Genomic DNA, 14,985 nt, shown 5'->3' on the forward strand with positions numbered 1-14,985 from the left:
ACAGAAGTTCTCATTTGTTAATGCTTTTATCTACTAAATGTTGTACTAAGAGATAACAAGCTACTTGACTGCACAGAGAAAAACTGAAGAAGTTGCCAGCAACCTCTCACTCGTCTCTCCAATATGGTAAATTTGAAAGGAGGATGGCCCTTAGCACAGTCAGAACATTTTTAATAACCTGGAAAATATTTAGCTAGGCCATAAATGTGAATTCATTTTTATTTTAACCTTCAAGTAAAAACTTGAAAAGTTTTACATTCAGTACATCTAGTGAAATGTGAATTACATGTAAAAATTAAGCCAAACTAGGTTGGAAAATACAATGCAATAGATAAAAGCCAAGCCTCACATCTTCACAAAAATAATACACACTGTATTCTTCACCTTGAAGAACTCGATATGAGCAACGATAACTAGCCTTTCCAAGTTGATGTCCACTCAACTTAATTTGAATGTGTTTCAATGTACAAGACTAGAAACTCAGTAGAATAGCCTAAATGTCTAAATACCTACCTGTATCTGCAATTTTTTTTTTTCCTGATACAAATTGGAGAACCATAGGGTATCTCAAACTGGAAGGGAGTGATAAGCATCTTAGACATCTAAGAGCAAAGTTGAATATCCTGCTCCTCACTGGACTGTCTAACACTAAACCATATGACTAAGAGGATCATCCAGATGCTTCTTGAACTCTGACAGGCTCGGTGCTGTGACCACTTCCTTGAGGAGCCTGTTCCAGTGACTGACCACCCTCCCAGTGAAGAACCTTTTCCTAATGTTCAATCAATATTGTGTCCAGTTCTGGGCCCCTCAGTTCAAGAAGGACAGGGAACTGCTGGAGAGAGTCCAGCACAGAGCAACAAAGATGATTAAGGGAATGGAGCATCTCTCTTATGAGGAAAGGCTGAGGGAGCTGGGGCTCTTTAGCTTGGAGAAGAGGAGCCTGAGGGATGACCTTATTCATGTTTGCAAATATATAAAGGGTGAGAGTCACAAGGATGGAGCCAGGCTCTTCTCGGTGACAACCAACAGTAAGACAAGGGGAAATGGGTTCAAAATGGAACACAAGAGGCTCCACTTCAATTTGAGAAGAAACAACTTCTTAGTGAGGGTAACAGAACACTGGAACAGGCTGCCCAGGGGAGTTGTGGAGTCTGCTACTCTGAAGACATTCAAGATGTCCCTGGACACATTCCTGTGTAGCCTCATCTAAGTGTTCCTGCTCTGGCAGGGGGATTGGACTAGATGATCTCTTGAGGTCCCTTCCAATCCCTAACATTCTGTGATTCGGTGTGATTCTGTGATCTGAGCTTCCTTTGATGCAGCTCAGATATTATAACCTGATATGAGAAGACAAATTCTTATGCCTGTATAAAATCAACAAGCCTGGTCTAAAAGCTCAGCCCTGGGTCATCAGGTAGAAATGTACAGACTTCATCTGTCAGCAGTCTATAAAAAAAAATACAGTTCTTATACTGACAGTTAAAAACTCCAAAACACTAATGTTTCAATATGGTGCTCAACATGGCTTAGTCTGTCTTCAACAGGATCAGGAAAATTACTGCTGTACACTGCTGAATTTGCCCTTCCGTTACATTTCTCCTGAACCCCCAAAAAAGAACCACTTCAACATTTCTAGCAAACTCCAGTCCCTGCCATCTGTTTTCCTTTATGGCCATCTCCACCTCCTTACACTGCTGTTGTCAGTTTGGCTGTCAGCATAGATCACATCAGATACCCTAGAAACGGGTGCATTCAAAAAGGACGAAAAAAAAAATATATCAACCCAACACATTACAAGGTGGGATACTAAAAGGAAAGGACTGTATTATCTGACCTATCTTCTAGGAAACAGAATCCTGAGGGTAAACATTCAAAAATGGCCTCTGGAGATGTAGTGATTCAGATCTCAAGTAACCCTTGTTTGGAAGTGCAAAGGGATCACATTTTTCTGTGTGTCACTTGATCTCAAGTAGGTTTAGCACTGATAACCAGATGGGAAGCCGTAGCCACCTATATTGCCTCTGCAGTGGAAAGCCACCGAAGTAGAGGACATTTGAAAAGAAGTTCACTTTCCAGATTAAAGTTACTGGAGCCTTGAAGCTAATTTCTTTAACACTTTGAAGGTGGTGGAGAGAAACAAACCCAGGCAGCAATGTTGTTTACAGACTTGACTCCAGTAGCCAGGTTTCATTAAGCTGTTACCCTGCTTTTTCAGAGCAAACCTGTACTAGTTTCAGTGGGACTATGCTATTTATACATTAAGAACGCAGCACAGATAAGACAGCACTAAATTTTGTAGCAAAGTGTAATTCATCATGACACATTCCAAGAAAAATATAGAAACACAAAATCCAGTGAAAAAAACCCACGTTGCATTTCTTAACTACCCCTGAAGGCAGAAAAAGAAAAAACTGCTCACAGTTATACAGAAGAAGATGAGAAGATAAATTTTTTATATATCATTTATTTTCTACATTCTGCTGAACTACATATTTAAAATCATATAGACTCCTACACAGCTTTCAGGAATTTTATTTACTTTCTAGTTGCGTGATTAGTCATATTCATTTCTTTGTATATAAAGACAAAGTATACCGACAGAGATCCAAAAAAAAAAAAAAAAATTGGTCTCCATCATAACAGTTCCTGCCATCAGAAGAAATGAGTATGACATACTCAAGCAGCTCTGCAACTGCACAGCTATCAAGGAACTGTCACTACCACATAAGCAGCAGGAGCTGCAAGGCCGCTCTAAACTGAGCCAAGGACTGAAGAGGTCCACGATATAGATGAGTAACAAAACAACACTGTTGTTTCTGTATTGCTCCTCATCACCCTTCAGGAGTTCTCAATCTTGGAGGCACTCGCCTTCAGGGTAAGTGGCAGCCAGCCTTCCTCTCAGGTGGTGAAAATAACTATGGGGTGTGTTTTGAGTGAATGGGATTCAACATCGTGCATGGGCAGTGCCTCACACAACTGCTTCTCAATTTTGCTACCTAGTTCAAACTGTCAGTCTTGACCTTCTCCTTTCACCTCCAAGCTCCCACCCCACTTCATTCCTCTTGCATCTTTTTCCATTAATAACATTTTCCATGGCAGTGTTATTCAGCAATTCAATAGCTCCTTAAAAAGCTCATTTAGGATTAAATACCCCTTCTGTCAAATGTTATATAACTTTTCCTATTTAAAGATAGTATCTTTGCAAAGTAATTTATGATTTCAGATTATCAATGCTTCAAAATAATGTCTTCATCACCAAATTCCATACTCATGAGTTTTCTTCATCTCCTTAATAAACTTTCTACAGATAACCTGGAGTTCTCCTCTGGATGGTAGTAGAAAAGAATCCATCTTACTCATCTTATATCCACTGCCCGATGTAACTTTTCAGAGGTGGGCCCCACATCAGTACTGATGGCACTAAAACATTTGAAATTTGACTGCAGAGGGTCTGACAACAGTGCTGCTATTCACAGACGAGAGTCCAGTGACCAATCTGTAACAGGGAAAACGTAAGCATTTTTATTATTCTTTTTGGGTAAACAAAACTCAAATTGCTCAACTGACATCTCTGTGAAAGCATGCATGAATAGGTCAATGCTCTGCCATCAGCTTCCACACTAACCTCAGTTGAATGTCTTGCTAAATACACATCACAGTAGCAGACCATACGCATCGAGTTCTTTACCCCAAACCAAATCCTGTTTCACTACCATGGCACATATGGAGAATTCCTAAAACAAATCAGAGAGCATTCACACTAATGTCTCTTAGCTGCAGTTATTTCCACCAGCTGACAGAATGCATGGAAACAACAAACTTCCCCCACTGTAGCAGCAGTTACATAGGGAGAGTTGCCAGTTTGCCAGCATAACTCATTCTGCAAAGGAACACAAAATTAGATTTCAGTCTACAGTAGACTGGTCAGCAATGTTCTACTGCTACACTCACATCACAAAGATGTTTCGATTTAGGCATATCATTAGGAGCCTTTTTAGCTCAAAAATCACAATGTAGACCTTAGAAATAGGTGTCAATAGTTACAGCCAAGCCCCTTAGAACTCTATAGTAAAGAGAACCATCTTCTTCTAAAGGTCGCAGTACATGCGTCTTGTCCAATGTCTCTCTGTAAAAGCCTTTTCAGTGGAGCTAACAGGCTGACCCTTGTGATACAAATATGTAAAGTAACCCATCTGCTCTCTAAGACGTCTCAAGGAAGGTTGAGAAGAACTACTAATTTCAAAAAGCTCTCCCTGAAAGGAAGGTCATGCCTAGGGCTAAGTGGTATCTTCTGATATATATGCTCAAACTTAATAGTGTCTTTCACAAATGTTTGTGCTGCAAGCCTACACTGGAATATTTTGAGTTTGTTTCATGCCAAAAATAAATTACTGTTTCTACTCTTCTGAAAAAATAAATGAACAAACAATTACATACGGAATATCTGTTGTACCAGAAATATATTTGTTCCTGCCTTCTCTGTCTCTTCCTTATAGGATCAGAGTACGGACTTCTGAAACTCATAGAGGTGCTTTGGTCGCTGTGGGGTTTGGGGTGGGGGAGTGTGTTTGTTTATTCGTTGTTCTTCCTTTTAACTGAAACATTTAAACCCCAACCCCTCTGTCTTCCCCCAATACTATCCGTTACCTTAATCAGTTCTAGGTTTTAACCTCTGAAAAAAAGCAATAATTTCTGTCTTCTACTAATGACCCTAAATTTTTCTTTCCTTGACTAAGTGACTGGTTGCAAATACACATTCCATAGCTACAATCATATATCCAGCCAAAAAACTCCCAAGACACAGCATTTTTTTTTTTTTTTTCTTTTTTAACTTGATGTTTACAAGCTTTACAAAGGTATGGTGTTAGAACAGATTGACTGGAAGGATGCAGAACCCTTGGAAGATTTAGGGCAATGTCAGTTTTTCAAGATTCTTGACAAAGAAGGGGGAAAATAGACTTGATTTTGTCTGCGTGCTACATAAGGCCATTTTTACATACCCTGGGGGTGGGGAATAGATATAAGGAATTTTTAAGATCCTCAAGATTTTAATTTTGAGATTTAAAGAACATTTAAGGTTTTCTCACTCAGTCTTTTCTGTTTGTTTAAACAGATTTATCTAAACTGAAAATCTGTTGAGTGCTAGTTAGCTAAGGTAATTATTCTATCTGCATAAAGTAATGCAAATACTCCTTAGGTAAGTCTAATTTGGAACATAAACTTGAAAGTTATTAATTTACAAATTTACTGGCTAATTTGTGGTTAAATGGTGAACCAATTAAATAAAGATCCTATATCCTCTTTTTAAAGACCAGTACTTCCAAGTGAGAATGATAAAGCGATCTGGGATGGGAGCTAATTAGCTTTAGCATTTTAATAATGCTTTGGTTACTACCAAAGGAGAAAGTCCAGCTGTTTCCTTGGTCAGAAAATAGGTCAGAAATCTATAGGCCATATGTATTAAATGTCTGCTGTAACACATTTGAGCTTTTTACACTTTAATACCTGCAAAGCTGGGAAAAAATACCCAGGTAGTGGCTGTCAAACCTGTTGTCTAGTCCAAATAAACAGTTGAAGCGAGTCAAACTCCAGGTAAGGATTTCTGCACTTAAGCTTCAGCTACACATAAATCTGTCTAACATATAGAAGACATGGCCTGAGCTTGCACTGGTCACTCACAACTAACAAATCCATAGCTGCTGCAACATGTGCCTGGAGCACCACTCAGCTAAGCAAGCCTTCAGGAGATCTCGCTGTTGGTTGGTACATTTAACTGGTAGCCAAGCTATTATTGAGACAGGCTTAAATAATCTACTTCTCTACTTTCTGACTGTATCAACACACACTGTGATGTCCTGAGCTGCAGAGAAAAAAATGCCACGGAAAGCCATGTCACTGCTGTGCTCACCAAGTGACACATCAATAGAAGCGATGGTGCGCTATCAACAAAATGCTGCATTTCCTTGAGAAATGCCACATCAACTCAGAATTGAGTCCACCTCAGAACTGAGCATAATTTTCAAATGGATTTGTAAAGGCTGCTCAAATAGATTAAAAATGGTGACACCACTTTATAGGTCTCAAGGCTGGAACAATATAGACCAGTCTGATCACTATTTGTAAGCTCAAAAGCCCCCTAGATGGCCCTGGACTTACAGCTGAGAAAGATAACCCTTGTCCCAAAGATATAACATGGTCACTCACTTTAAAACTCTGAAAATAAGATAGTTTTGCAGGGAGGACAGAAGCGTAGGAGCAATAGCAGCACAAGCACCTTGTTATACAAGGATTAGTGATTATGCAACATTGAGCAGTGCTTATGTTAATCAGCCACTGCATGAGGCAGATCTGCAGCAACATACCATGACACCTCTCAATCTCTCATTTTCACAGGCTTGTTGAAAGGGAGAGGGGGAATATTTTCAGCTGTGCCCTTTCCAAATAAAATCTGAAAATGAACAGAATATAGCTGATACAGACACTTCCGCAGACTTTTTAAAGACAGCTTACATAAGAGTTAGAAGAGAAAAACTGCTTCAGGTATTTCAATGAGATACAGAGACTGAAAGAAAGATGGCTATAATATTATGTGGGGGAATCAACACAGTCTGCTTAGAACAACGTTTATTTAAGTCATGTTTAATTAAGGACACTTGTCTCATTTTCATACTTCAGCTGGGTAGACTTGCCCCCACCTCCTGGAAAAGACTGGGTGGGGAGAAGGAAGCTTTAACACAAGGTTCAAAAATTTCTTAAAGCAGATTATTCTAACAATTCAGAGCTCTGAACTACTGAATCAAGTTTGCTACACACAGTTGACAGCCATTTGAAAGAAAAAAAAAAATCTGTTAATGCTTAAATTACATTTGGTTAGGAAAAATAAACTTGGATCCATATTTGATTCTACTGCCTTTAAAAAGAAAGAATAAAGTTCTTCATATATTTCTCTCACAAAAGAAATATTAGTCGATATTAAGACATAGCACAAAGAAACCCACAAGATTTTTCCTCCATCACATCGTACAGAGCTGCAATTAAAGACTTATTTAAGCAAAAGATCTGATTAATGGGTTGTTACTCTCTATAAAATCCATTTCAGCTCAGGAAGCCCTGATTAAGTTCCAATTTATAAGACTGGAAAGAGGCCAAAGTAGGAAATCGGTATAACTCCTTAACAACATAGATTTTATTTATTTATTTTTTTAAGAGAACAATTCTGAAACAGATTACAAAACTTTCTAATGAAAATCAATGGCATTTTAAAGTTAGATGCTTAAAGCGCAGTTGAAGATTTAAAATGCCCAAAATAGCAACATGTGCTTTAGCCTTTGATTTTCTCTTGTGTGCCCAAGTTGGCCTGGTCGATTCATAAGCTTAAGGCACAAAAAAAGACTTTGGAACTGCTACTACCTGACCTAGGCTAACAAATGGTCTTCCTAAACCTGCATGTGGAATGCTAGGTAACATCTCCTGACAGACTGTCCATCGCTGATGTGAAGTCCCCTTTTCTTTGCATCTGCCTGTGGCATCCTCTCCTCGAGCATGCCTTCTCCTCAGCTTGCATGGTGCTTGTGCTGTGCCCCACCATGCCCATCCTCTTCACAGCTGCAGCTCATGGGCAGCTCCACAACTCTGGCCCCAGGGCTTCACCAGGGAATGCTTTAAATAGTCACAGGTCTGCTTCATATTGGTAAGGGTCAGGAGGGGGGCAGGAGGACTGTCCTATAGCTGGACAGTAACTCTGCAATGGCCTATTTTCTATAGTTGAGCAGGAACTTCCCTTGATACAGCTGAATGCTGACTCTGCCATGATGCGCTTTAACCATATTGTGATAAAGGTCTAAGTAACACTAGCAGCCCTTGTGAGCCATTTAGAAAAGAGTGGCTGAACAGTCTGCAAACATATAACAACAGCCCCAAATAGTCCTGAGACTGAGGGGGAGGAAAGCTTCCCCCTCACACAGCAAGTGCCATACCACCCTCAGAGAAGAGCCAAGGATGCCAACACTCCCCTGGCCCAATGTCCTTGAGGAAGACTAACACCACTGATCTCAGGACCCAGGGGGATGTTGCACCCTTAGGCATGACACAAAACAGATCAATGCAAGGATGTTTCTGAATAACAACTTTAAACATATTGTTAATGAGTTTTTTTGAGTCGAAGACAACCTGGTATTATTAGTCCAATTAAAACAACTCTTCTTAATTAGACTCCTACAACTTCAATTAGACGGACAATAAATTCTTGTCTTCACACATTAGGTGTGCTTCTTTGACCTACAAATTCCATGAGCTGTATTGCAACACTATAACTGTGATTGGATAGATTCTGATTTTGGTATTCATGAAGACCTCACAGCCCTGTTACTTTCCCAAGGATGCTGCCCTCTCCTGCTCTCCCTTCACAGTGGCAGAGTAACTGGCACAGTAGCATCGCTGTCCCCTCCCTGTACCTCCTCTCTTGCTGGCCAGAAAAACCAACCACCACCAAACAAAACTTTACCAGTGAAAGAAGGGATGCACACTGCATTGACACACTCCAATGTAATACAGGGCTACAGTGTGTGTAAAAACTATTGATGCTTTCATGCATTCACTGCACTAAAAACGTGTGTGTACCTGCTCTGGATAAAAATCCTCAATTCATAACACGAATCTTCATAATTAATAAATAAATACTGAAATGCATACCAAATACTAAAAACACACTGAAAATTAACTTTCAGGAGTTGTCTTTATCCCAATATCGGGATTTTTATGCACAGCGCAGTATCTGACAGCCTTTGAAGTTCCCTTCAGAGAATTACAAATTTAAGAGATTAAGTAACTGTATGTTAGCTCAGGAAGACTAATTCCTTCCTCTATTGTGGAAATCAGTAACAGTGTATCAGCCTGCCACATAAGTAGTTTTTTACCTATTGAATCTTCCATCTGCAGAAACAATTAATATTTTTGACATTTACATCACAGATTGAACCTAAATTAACAAAGTGACCCTTCCCCGTATGAACTAATAATTTTATTTTTATTCATTAAGTTCTTAATGAATAAAAATATATATCTGTTATTTTATACATGATGCATGTATCCATTATGGAACAATGCCTCTGAAGTTGAATTTATTTCTGCTTATTTGATCTGTTCATCCACACACACTTGAACTACTCTGGCCTTAACTACAAGCAGAAAATGGGAGTAACAAATATTAACACTCTAGGTTTTCCTTAATCTCCTAAATACTTGTCCAAATACACTATCAAGAGAGTTTTAAATTTTTCCTAGTAAAAGTATTTTTTCTGATTAATTGCGGAGGGCTGTTCTGCAAAACAAGTACAATCTCAGATAATTTACACTACTAAGTTACCAAGAAGAAAGTTCATTTTTCAGCTGTGAAAGACAAATTCATTGTTTGTTTGTTTGTTTTTAATTCCCAATTCTATACATGGCAGCAACACAGGCAAGTTCAAAATTAGTATTTGTTATGGGAAATATTTTGCACAGCATCAAGTATCACCCCAAAAACCAAGTCACTTAACAGAAATTTTAGAATTAATCTAAATTTTAATGTCCTTTAACCCATCAGAGAATTGCCCCCTTACACACTTCCAGTTCTTATTATTCATAACTGGAAATGTATCCATCAATTTCACTCCCTGTGACAGAAGGCCCACTCTGAGAATAGAGAGTTCTTCCAAATTCACTGAACTGACTATCAATACCCTTCAACCAAATCATACCAATGCTAGAGAGTACACCACATGAAATTCCATGCTCCCCAGATAATGATTTCTATATCCATAAAATAACATAAGTAGTGGCTTATGAAAGAAGTGACAAATTAAATCCTGAAGCACTTTCAAAATAAAGACCACGAGCATCCCTACACTACATTCAAATAAGCAGAACAATTCCCAGGAAAGACAGAGGCAGCAGAAAGAGCTGGAGAAGGAACTCCAACAAGAACATGAAAGCTTGCAGTAGCACTGACAGTACCTGAGCACCTTCTTCACTAAAAGGAGTGGAACAGAAAGGAAACAGGAGGAACAAGATGCAGCCAACAGACTCCTAGAAGTAGGTCAAGTGTTCCACCCCCGGCACTTCTCACTTCACACCTTCTGCTTTTTTCCCCCAGCATCTTCCCAAGCACAGCTTGTTAGCAGGACACAACACCTTGTTCTTCATGGGCAAGTCAAATTTCCAGCTGAGATTTGTCCATCCAAGTTCTCTCTTTTGTTAAATAAGTGCATTTGGACAAGGAAGACTTTATTCACAGTACGAGCGTGACTCATAAGAAACAACACAAGTACTATCAATTTTAAACAGTATAGTGATTTGTCATACATAAGTTGAAGAAATTGCAGTACTGCTTCCCTCCTCCCCAAACTTCTTAGACAACAGTACTTAAAATGTATAGTTTCTACCCATTTAATTTATAAGATTTCCCTTCCTTACCTGTTGCAACTGATTAAAAAGCCTACACCAGAGAACAAGAAAACAATATTAAGATAATTGTATACTATTGCATATAACAAAACTAATGGAAGCCTAGGCTACTGATATTTCTATTTAAATACATTAAGGAGCAATGAGTAATCTTTTCATTAGACATCATTTGAGGCAGACTGGTAACTCCTTGTTTTATTTCAAGATGACACCATGAATACAAATTATCATTTTTTTAACATAAATCCATCACTACAATGTGGATCTAGCATCCCTTTTAATGCCATTGCTGCAAAACCAGCTACAGGACACAAGTCTCTGTGTCACCTGTCTCCATGGCTGCTCTTACTCCCTAAATTGCTAGGAGAGAGCAGTAGGGACAACATGCTTTTGATAATATTCTCAGTAAAACTGTTGAAGAGAACAACATAAAAATGATGATGACTGTTGTCTCCTGACCATGCTGCTGAATCTCTCAGGAGAATGGGCAAGCTCTGGAATTTAGGGACTATTTGCATTTCAATGTTCCTTCGTTTTTTTTTTTTTTTTTATTTCTGGAAATAGATGTGCACAACAAATTCATAGACTTAATGAAAGAGTATCATGAAAAATGATGAGACTTTAAGAAGCTGCGAACTTCAGCAAAGTTTGTTTTTCTCTTCTCACCCCCCATTCTGTATGTTTCTTAATCCCAGCTGTAACAAGGTAAAAATACACCCAGGCAAAAATTACAAGAGATGCTACAGTGAACACCTTAATTTCCACAAGGAAGGTGGTCTTTAAAAAAAACAACATTTCACAAAACAGAGTAAAGAGTGAAAAAACCCTGATCCCACTGAAAATCAAGTAGAAAACATAATGAGGTCTGCAGTGTATTACAGCTTCATCCTGCCCAAACTGCTTCAATAGATGTCTTCCCTTTGGGCATGCAGTTAAGGATGGTATTCCAGAACTCCTTGACTGCTCTGAAACCCGAATCTCTTCGCTAGCAGGTTTTGCTTCAATTGTTTATTCAGATTTTTTCTTCTTTACAACAGGAAAAGAAGTAGATATTTAAACAAAACAGCAAAAGAAAGAAATTACGCATTTTTATCTTGGTAATGAGTTGCAATGATATCTTATTAAAAACATAAACTGAATGTATGCATACAAAAATCATGTATTGATATAGAAGATAAGCCATCACTTTTCCTACAGAGAAGTAAACACATCTATCTAAAACTTTGGAACTCACATTCCATACAATACAGTCTTGACCACAAAGCTGAGCAATTTCAGTATTCTGTATCTGTTTTCAGAATAGGTAAACATGGAGAAGTACAATCTGTTTACTTCTCATGACAGATCAACTTATTGTTTCTTAGTCTTGATGTTCCTCCATGCATGAAAGTAGCATTTACAAACACAATTCTAAAACCAGATTATTATCCCCTTAGCTCTCTATTTCTTTACCTTAGCGTGTGCCAACTCCTACCCTCACCTGAAGCACATATTATGAGCCAGAAGACATGTACCAAACACCGCCCTAATGGTGCATCTCTGCACAGGCAGATCTGCATGCACATCTCTTCTGGAGAAGAGTATTTCCCAGAACCAAGGAACACAGAAGAGTGGGAAGCTCCTAGGGCATTTTTCCCCAAAATTTTCTCCACCATTTAGAATAACATGGGGCCATCACACATATTTACATTTTCTCGAAAGTGTAACTTACTCTAGGTTGAGGGAAAAGGAAAGCATTCAGGAAACTCAATTTTGTTTGACTGAAATATTTGATAATTAATAGTTTGGGTTTTTTTTATTTTCCTCATGTGTTTCATTAATAGCAATATCCCTCTTGTTCACCAAATAAAATAACATAGGTTACTAAATTAAATGGAAATTTCTCACAAACGCTCAATCCGCCAGTTCTACAGCACTGTTTTTTCTCTACAATTATATTTCACAGAGAAAATGCTTTGTTTTACTGTTTAATTTCTATTATAGTGGCAATAGGGAAATATTAATTATATATTCACATTTCAGCTATGAAATTAATGCTCTTCCATTATTTCACAGACAAATGCTCTCTTTTCCAGGCAGAGAAAACCCTTTTGAACTGTTTTACAAACTAGTATTACTAGAACAAATGGATCTGCAATGGCTTTAAAAGAAGAAAAGCAACAGTTCCACCATCATTGTGCAGCTTTCCTTGAGTGCTAAAAAGTTTGAGTCAGGGAGGGAAAGAGGGGGGAAGAAAGATGATAGAGGGGGGAAGAAAGATAGAGGGGGGAAGAAAGATAGAGGGGGGAAGAAAGATAGAGGGGGGAAGAAAGATAGAGGGGGGAAGACCACCACTGTAATTCCTAGAAAATTCCTGAAATTAAGTATCTTTTTCTGAAAGGTGCAACTCTTTTTAATTATATAATCTCATCCCCTTGCTTATTGTCTCATCACGCCATCTGTCAAACAGACTAAGAAAACCTGCTAAACCACAAGAACACTTTTTGTCACACCTGTGCAGTACCTGGCAGCTCAGACTAGCAGTTTCTGATTTAAAGCACAAGTCCCACAGCAGTATATGTCACATACATAAAAACGCAAGACATAAGGAAATACCTCCTGATGATCATCCAGGTATTAGAAACAACAGAAGAACAGAAGCAATTGCTGATGAAAGAACAATAATTTTGCCAAATGTTTAGGAAGAGAAAGTAGACAACAAGGAGAAGTGAATTAGGTTCTGAATATGAATTTCCAAGATTTTTCTCTATAATATTATTTAAAAGTCTGTTCCTGCAAGTCTTTCTCATGCCAGCAGCCCCACTGATTCTTTTTGACGTCTCAGTCAATTAAAACAATTCCTCAAACTTGTTTTAACACAATAGGAAACAACTAAACATCAGAAAAAAAAAAAAAAGGAAACACCAATAGACACAAAGATAGGAAAAGGGAAGCTCATATGCAAATTACAGGTAAGTGAAATGAACTAATAAATGTAACCACCTAGCTATTATTTCTCGATATTAGAAATCAAACATTCTCGTGTGGTATAGCTAGCGAGCTATGCTGATGCTTAGTAATGGTTAGCCCTATCAGTACGTATCTTATCACTGCAACGGAAAAGTCGCCATCAAGATCAAGAAAAAATTACAGAAAAAAAATTTCCAGTTTCTCTATTCGGACAGGTTGAGGACTGTGCAGTCTTGAAGTATTCTTCTAACAATGTTTCTGCAATAGCCTCTATAAGTCACTGTTTTCAGTCATATTTGACATCAAGAAGGAAGATGAAAAATAAACTGAAGCCCTGACACAACAGCAGCTTCCATACAAGGGCAACCACGACTATTCCCATGTTCACAGCTTTGAAGCATCAGAAAGTTACAGAATAAGATACAGCCACGTTTAGCAACAAATATTTTTTTTTTTTCAATAACTTTTATCCTAAACTGCATTTGAAGGGACAAAAAAAGTGAAAGAATGTGACCTAGGAAGGATGTTCAACCCGCGCCACTGTAATTCGCAAATCTTTTAGGGTTCCTTTTTCCAAAATACCACTAAACACACCCAGCCATGGGTAGAAGTTCCAATTGAGGTGAGTGAGTAGCACACAGGGTCCTCATTTCCTTGTGACTGACATGTCCACTATGTTACAAAAATCAAACCCACAACACCAAAGCACTTCAAAAAAATCTCATCTTCGCCCTGCACAAAATCTCAGAGAACGAGTCCTAGGCATACAATTATAATTGTAGATACAGGTAAAATGGATACAACCCCTCAGGTGCAAGTATTACAACCATCTTAAATTAGTTTTGAACACAAGTGGATTTTCTCAGAGTCTTCTAGCAACTAATTTCTAAATGCAAAACAAAAACTATTTAATATGTGTCCCAGTACTTACTATGTATCTTCTTTCATTGACACCCTTCCAGACATTGGTGCTAAAAAAAAGTCACAGGCTTCCAAAATGAAAGTTTTCTTCCCGCATAATTTTGACTTCGGCTATGTTATTGAAACTTGTCACATTTTTGACAATCAGTACATACAGAATTATGATGCTGACTTACTAACATCTTCCATAAGCAATTGCTTCACTGTGCCTTTACCCACATTCTAGAGCATGATTTGTGTTATTTAGGGCTAATTTAACATAATTTATTAGACACTGACAACACAACCACATCTGCTTCAGTTAGAAGTCATCTTCCTATGCACAGCAACATCATATTTGATCCTCACTAAAAAATGACAGTGAAGACATTTTAGTGGCAAATACATTCAAATGTCTCCTGTTGTCTAAATCAACCTGTTCACGTACCAGCAACACTCAAGAGTTTGGTAGCTATTTTGCCATTTAGCACATGTTCATAATATGAACTGGTTCATAAGAATTAGTCACTAAGCAGATCTTCATTTGGCATTAGTTGTCTGCCATAAGCATCTCATCAACTCCACCACTGAAACTATGTCATTATCCCCAGAAATATTTTAAAACAAGCATTTGATTATTCAACAGGAACATACTTTGTTTGTGAAAGGTGACATTGTTCAGAACACTTC

The 14,985-nt window shown here is 38.2% G+C and overlaps 1 protein-coding gene across 15 annotated transcripts in view; it reads right to left on the minus strand.

The window, feature by feature from the left end:
• The window catches only part of CTNND2 (catenin delta 2), a 650,551-nt gene that overhangs the window by 587,634 nt on the left and 47,932 nt on the right, over positions 1-14,985 (minus strand). Inside the window, exon 1 of one of the 15 annotated variants that reach the window (XM_071804467.1) lies at positions 3,360-3,378. The exons of the other annotated variants lie outside the window; for them this stretch is intronic. Coding sequence (XP_071660568.1) covers positions 3,360-3,363 — 4 coding nt within the window. The 5' untranslated portion in view covers positions 3,364-3,378. Of the gene's footprint in view, positions 1-3,359; positions 3,379-14,985 lie in introns of those variants that run through there. 15 annotated transcript variants of the gene reach the window in all.

The sequence above is a fragment of the Patagioenas fasciata genome, chromosome 2, assembly GCF_037038585.1.
Source record: "Patagioenas fasciata isolate bPatFas1 chromosome 2, bPatFas1.hap1, whole genome shotgun sequence".
Classification (NCBI taxonomy): Eukaryota; Metazoa; Chordata; class Aves; order Columbiformes; family Columbidae; genus Patagioenas; species Patagioenas fasciata.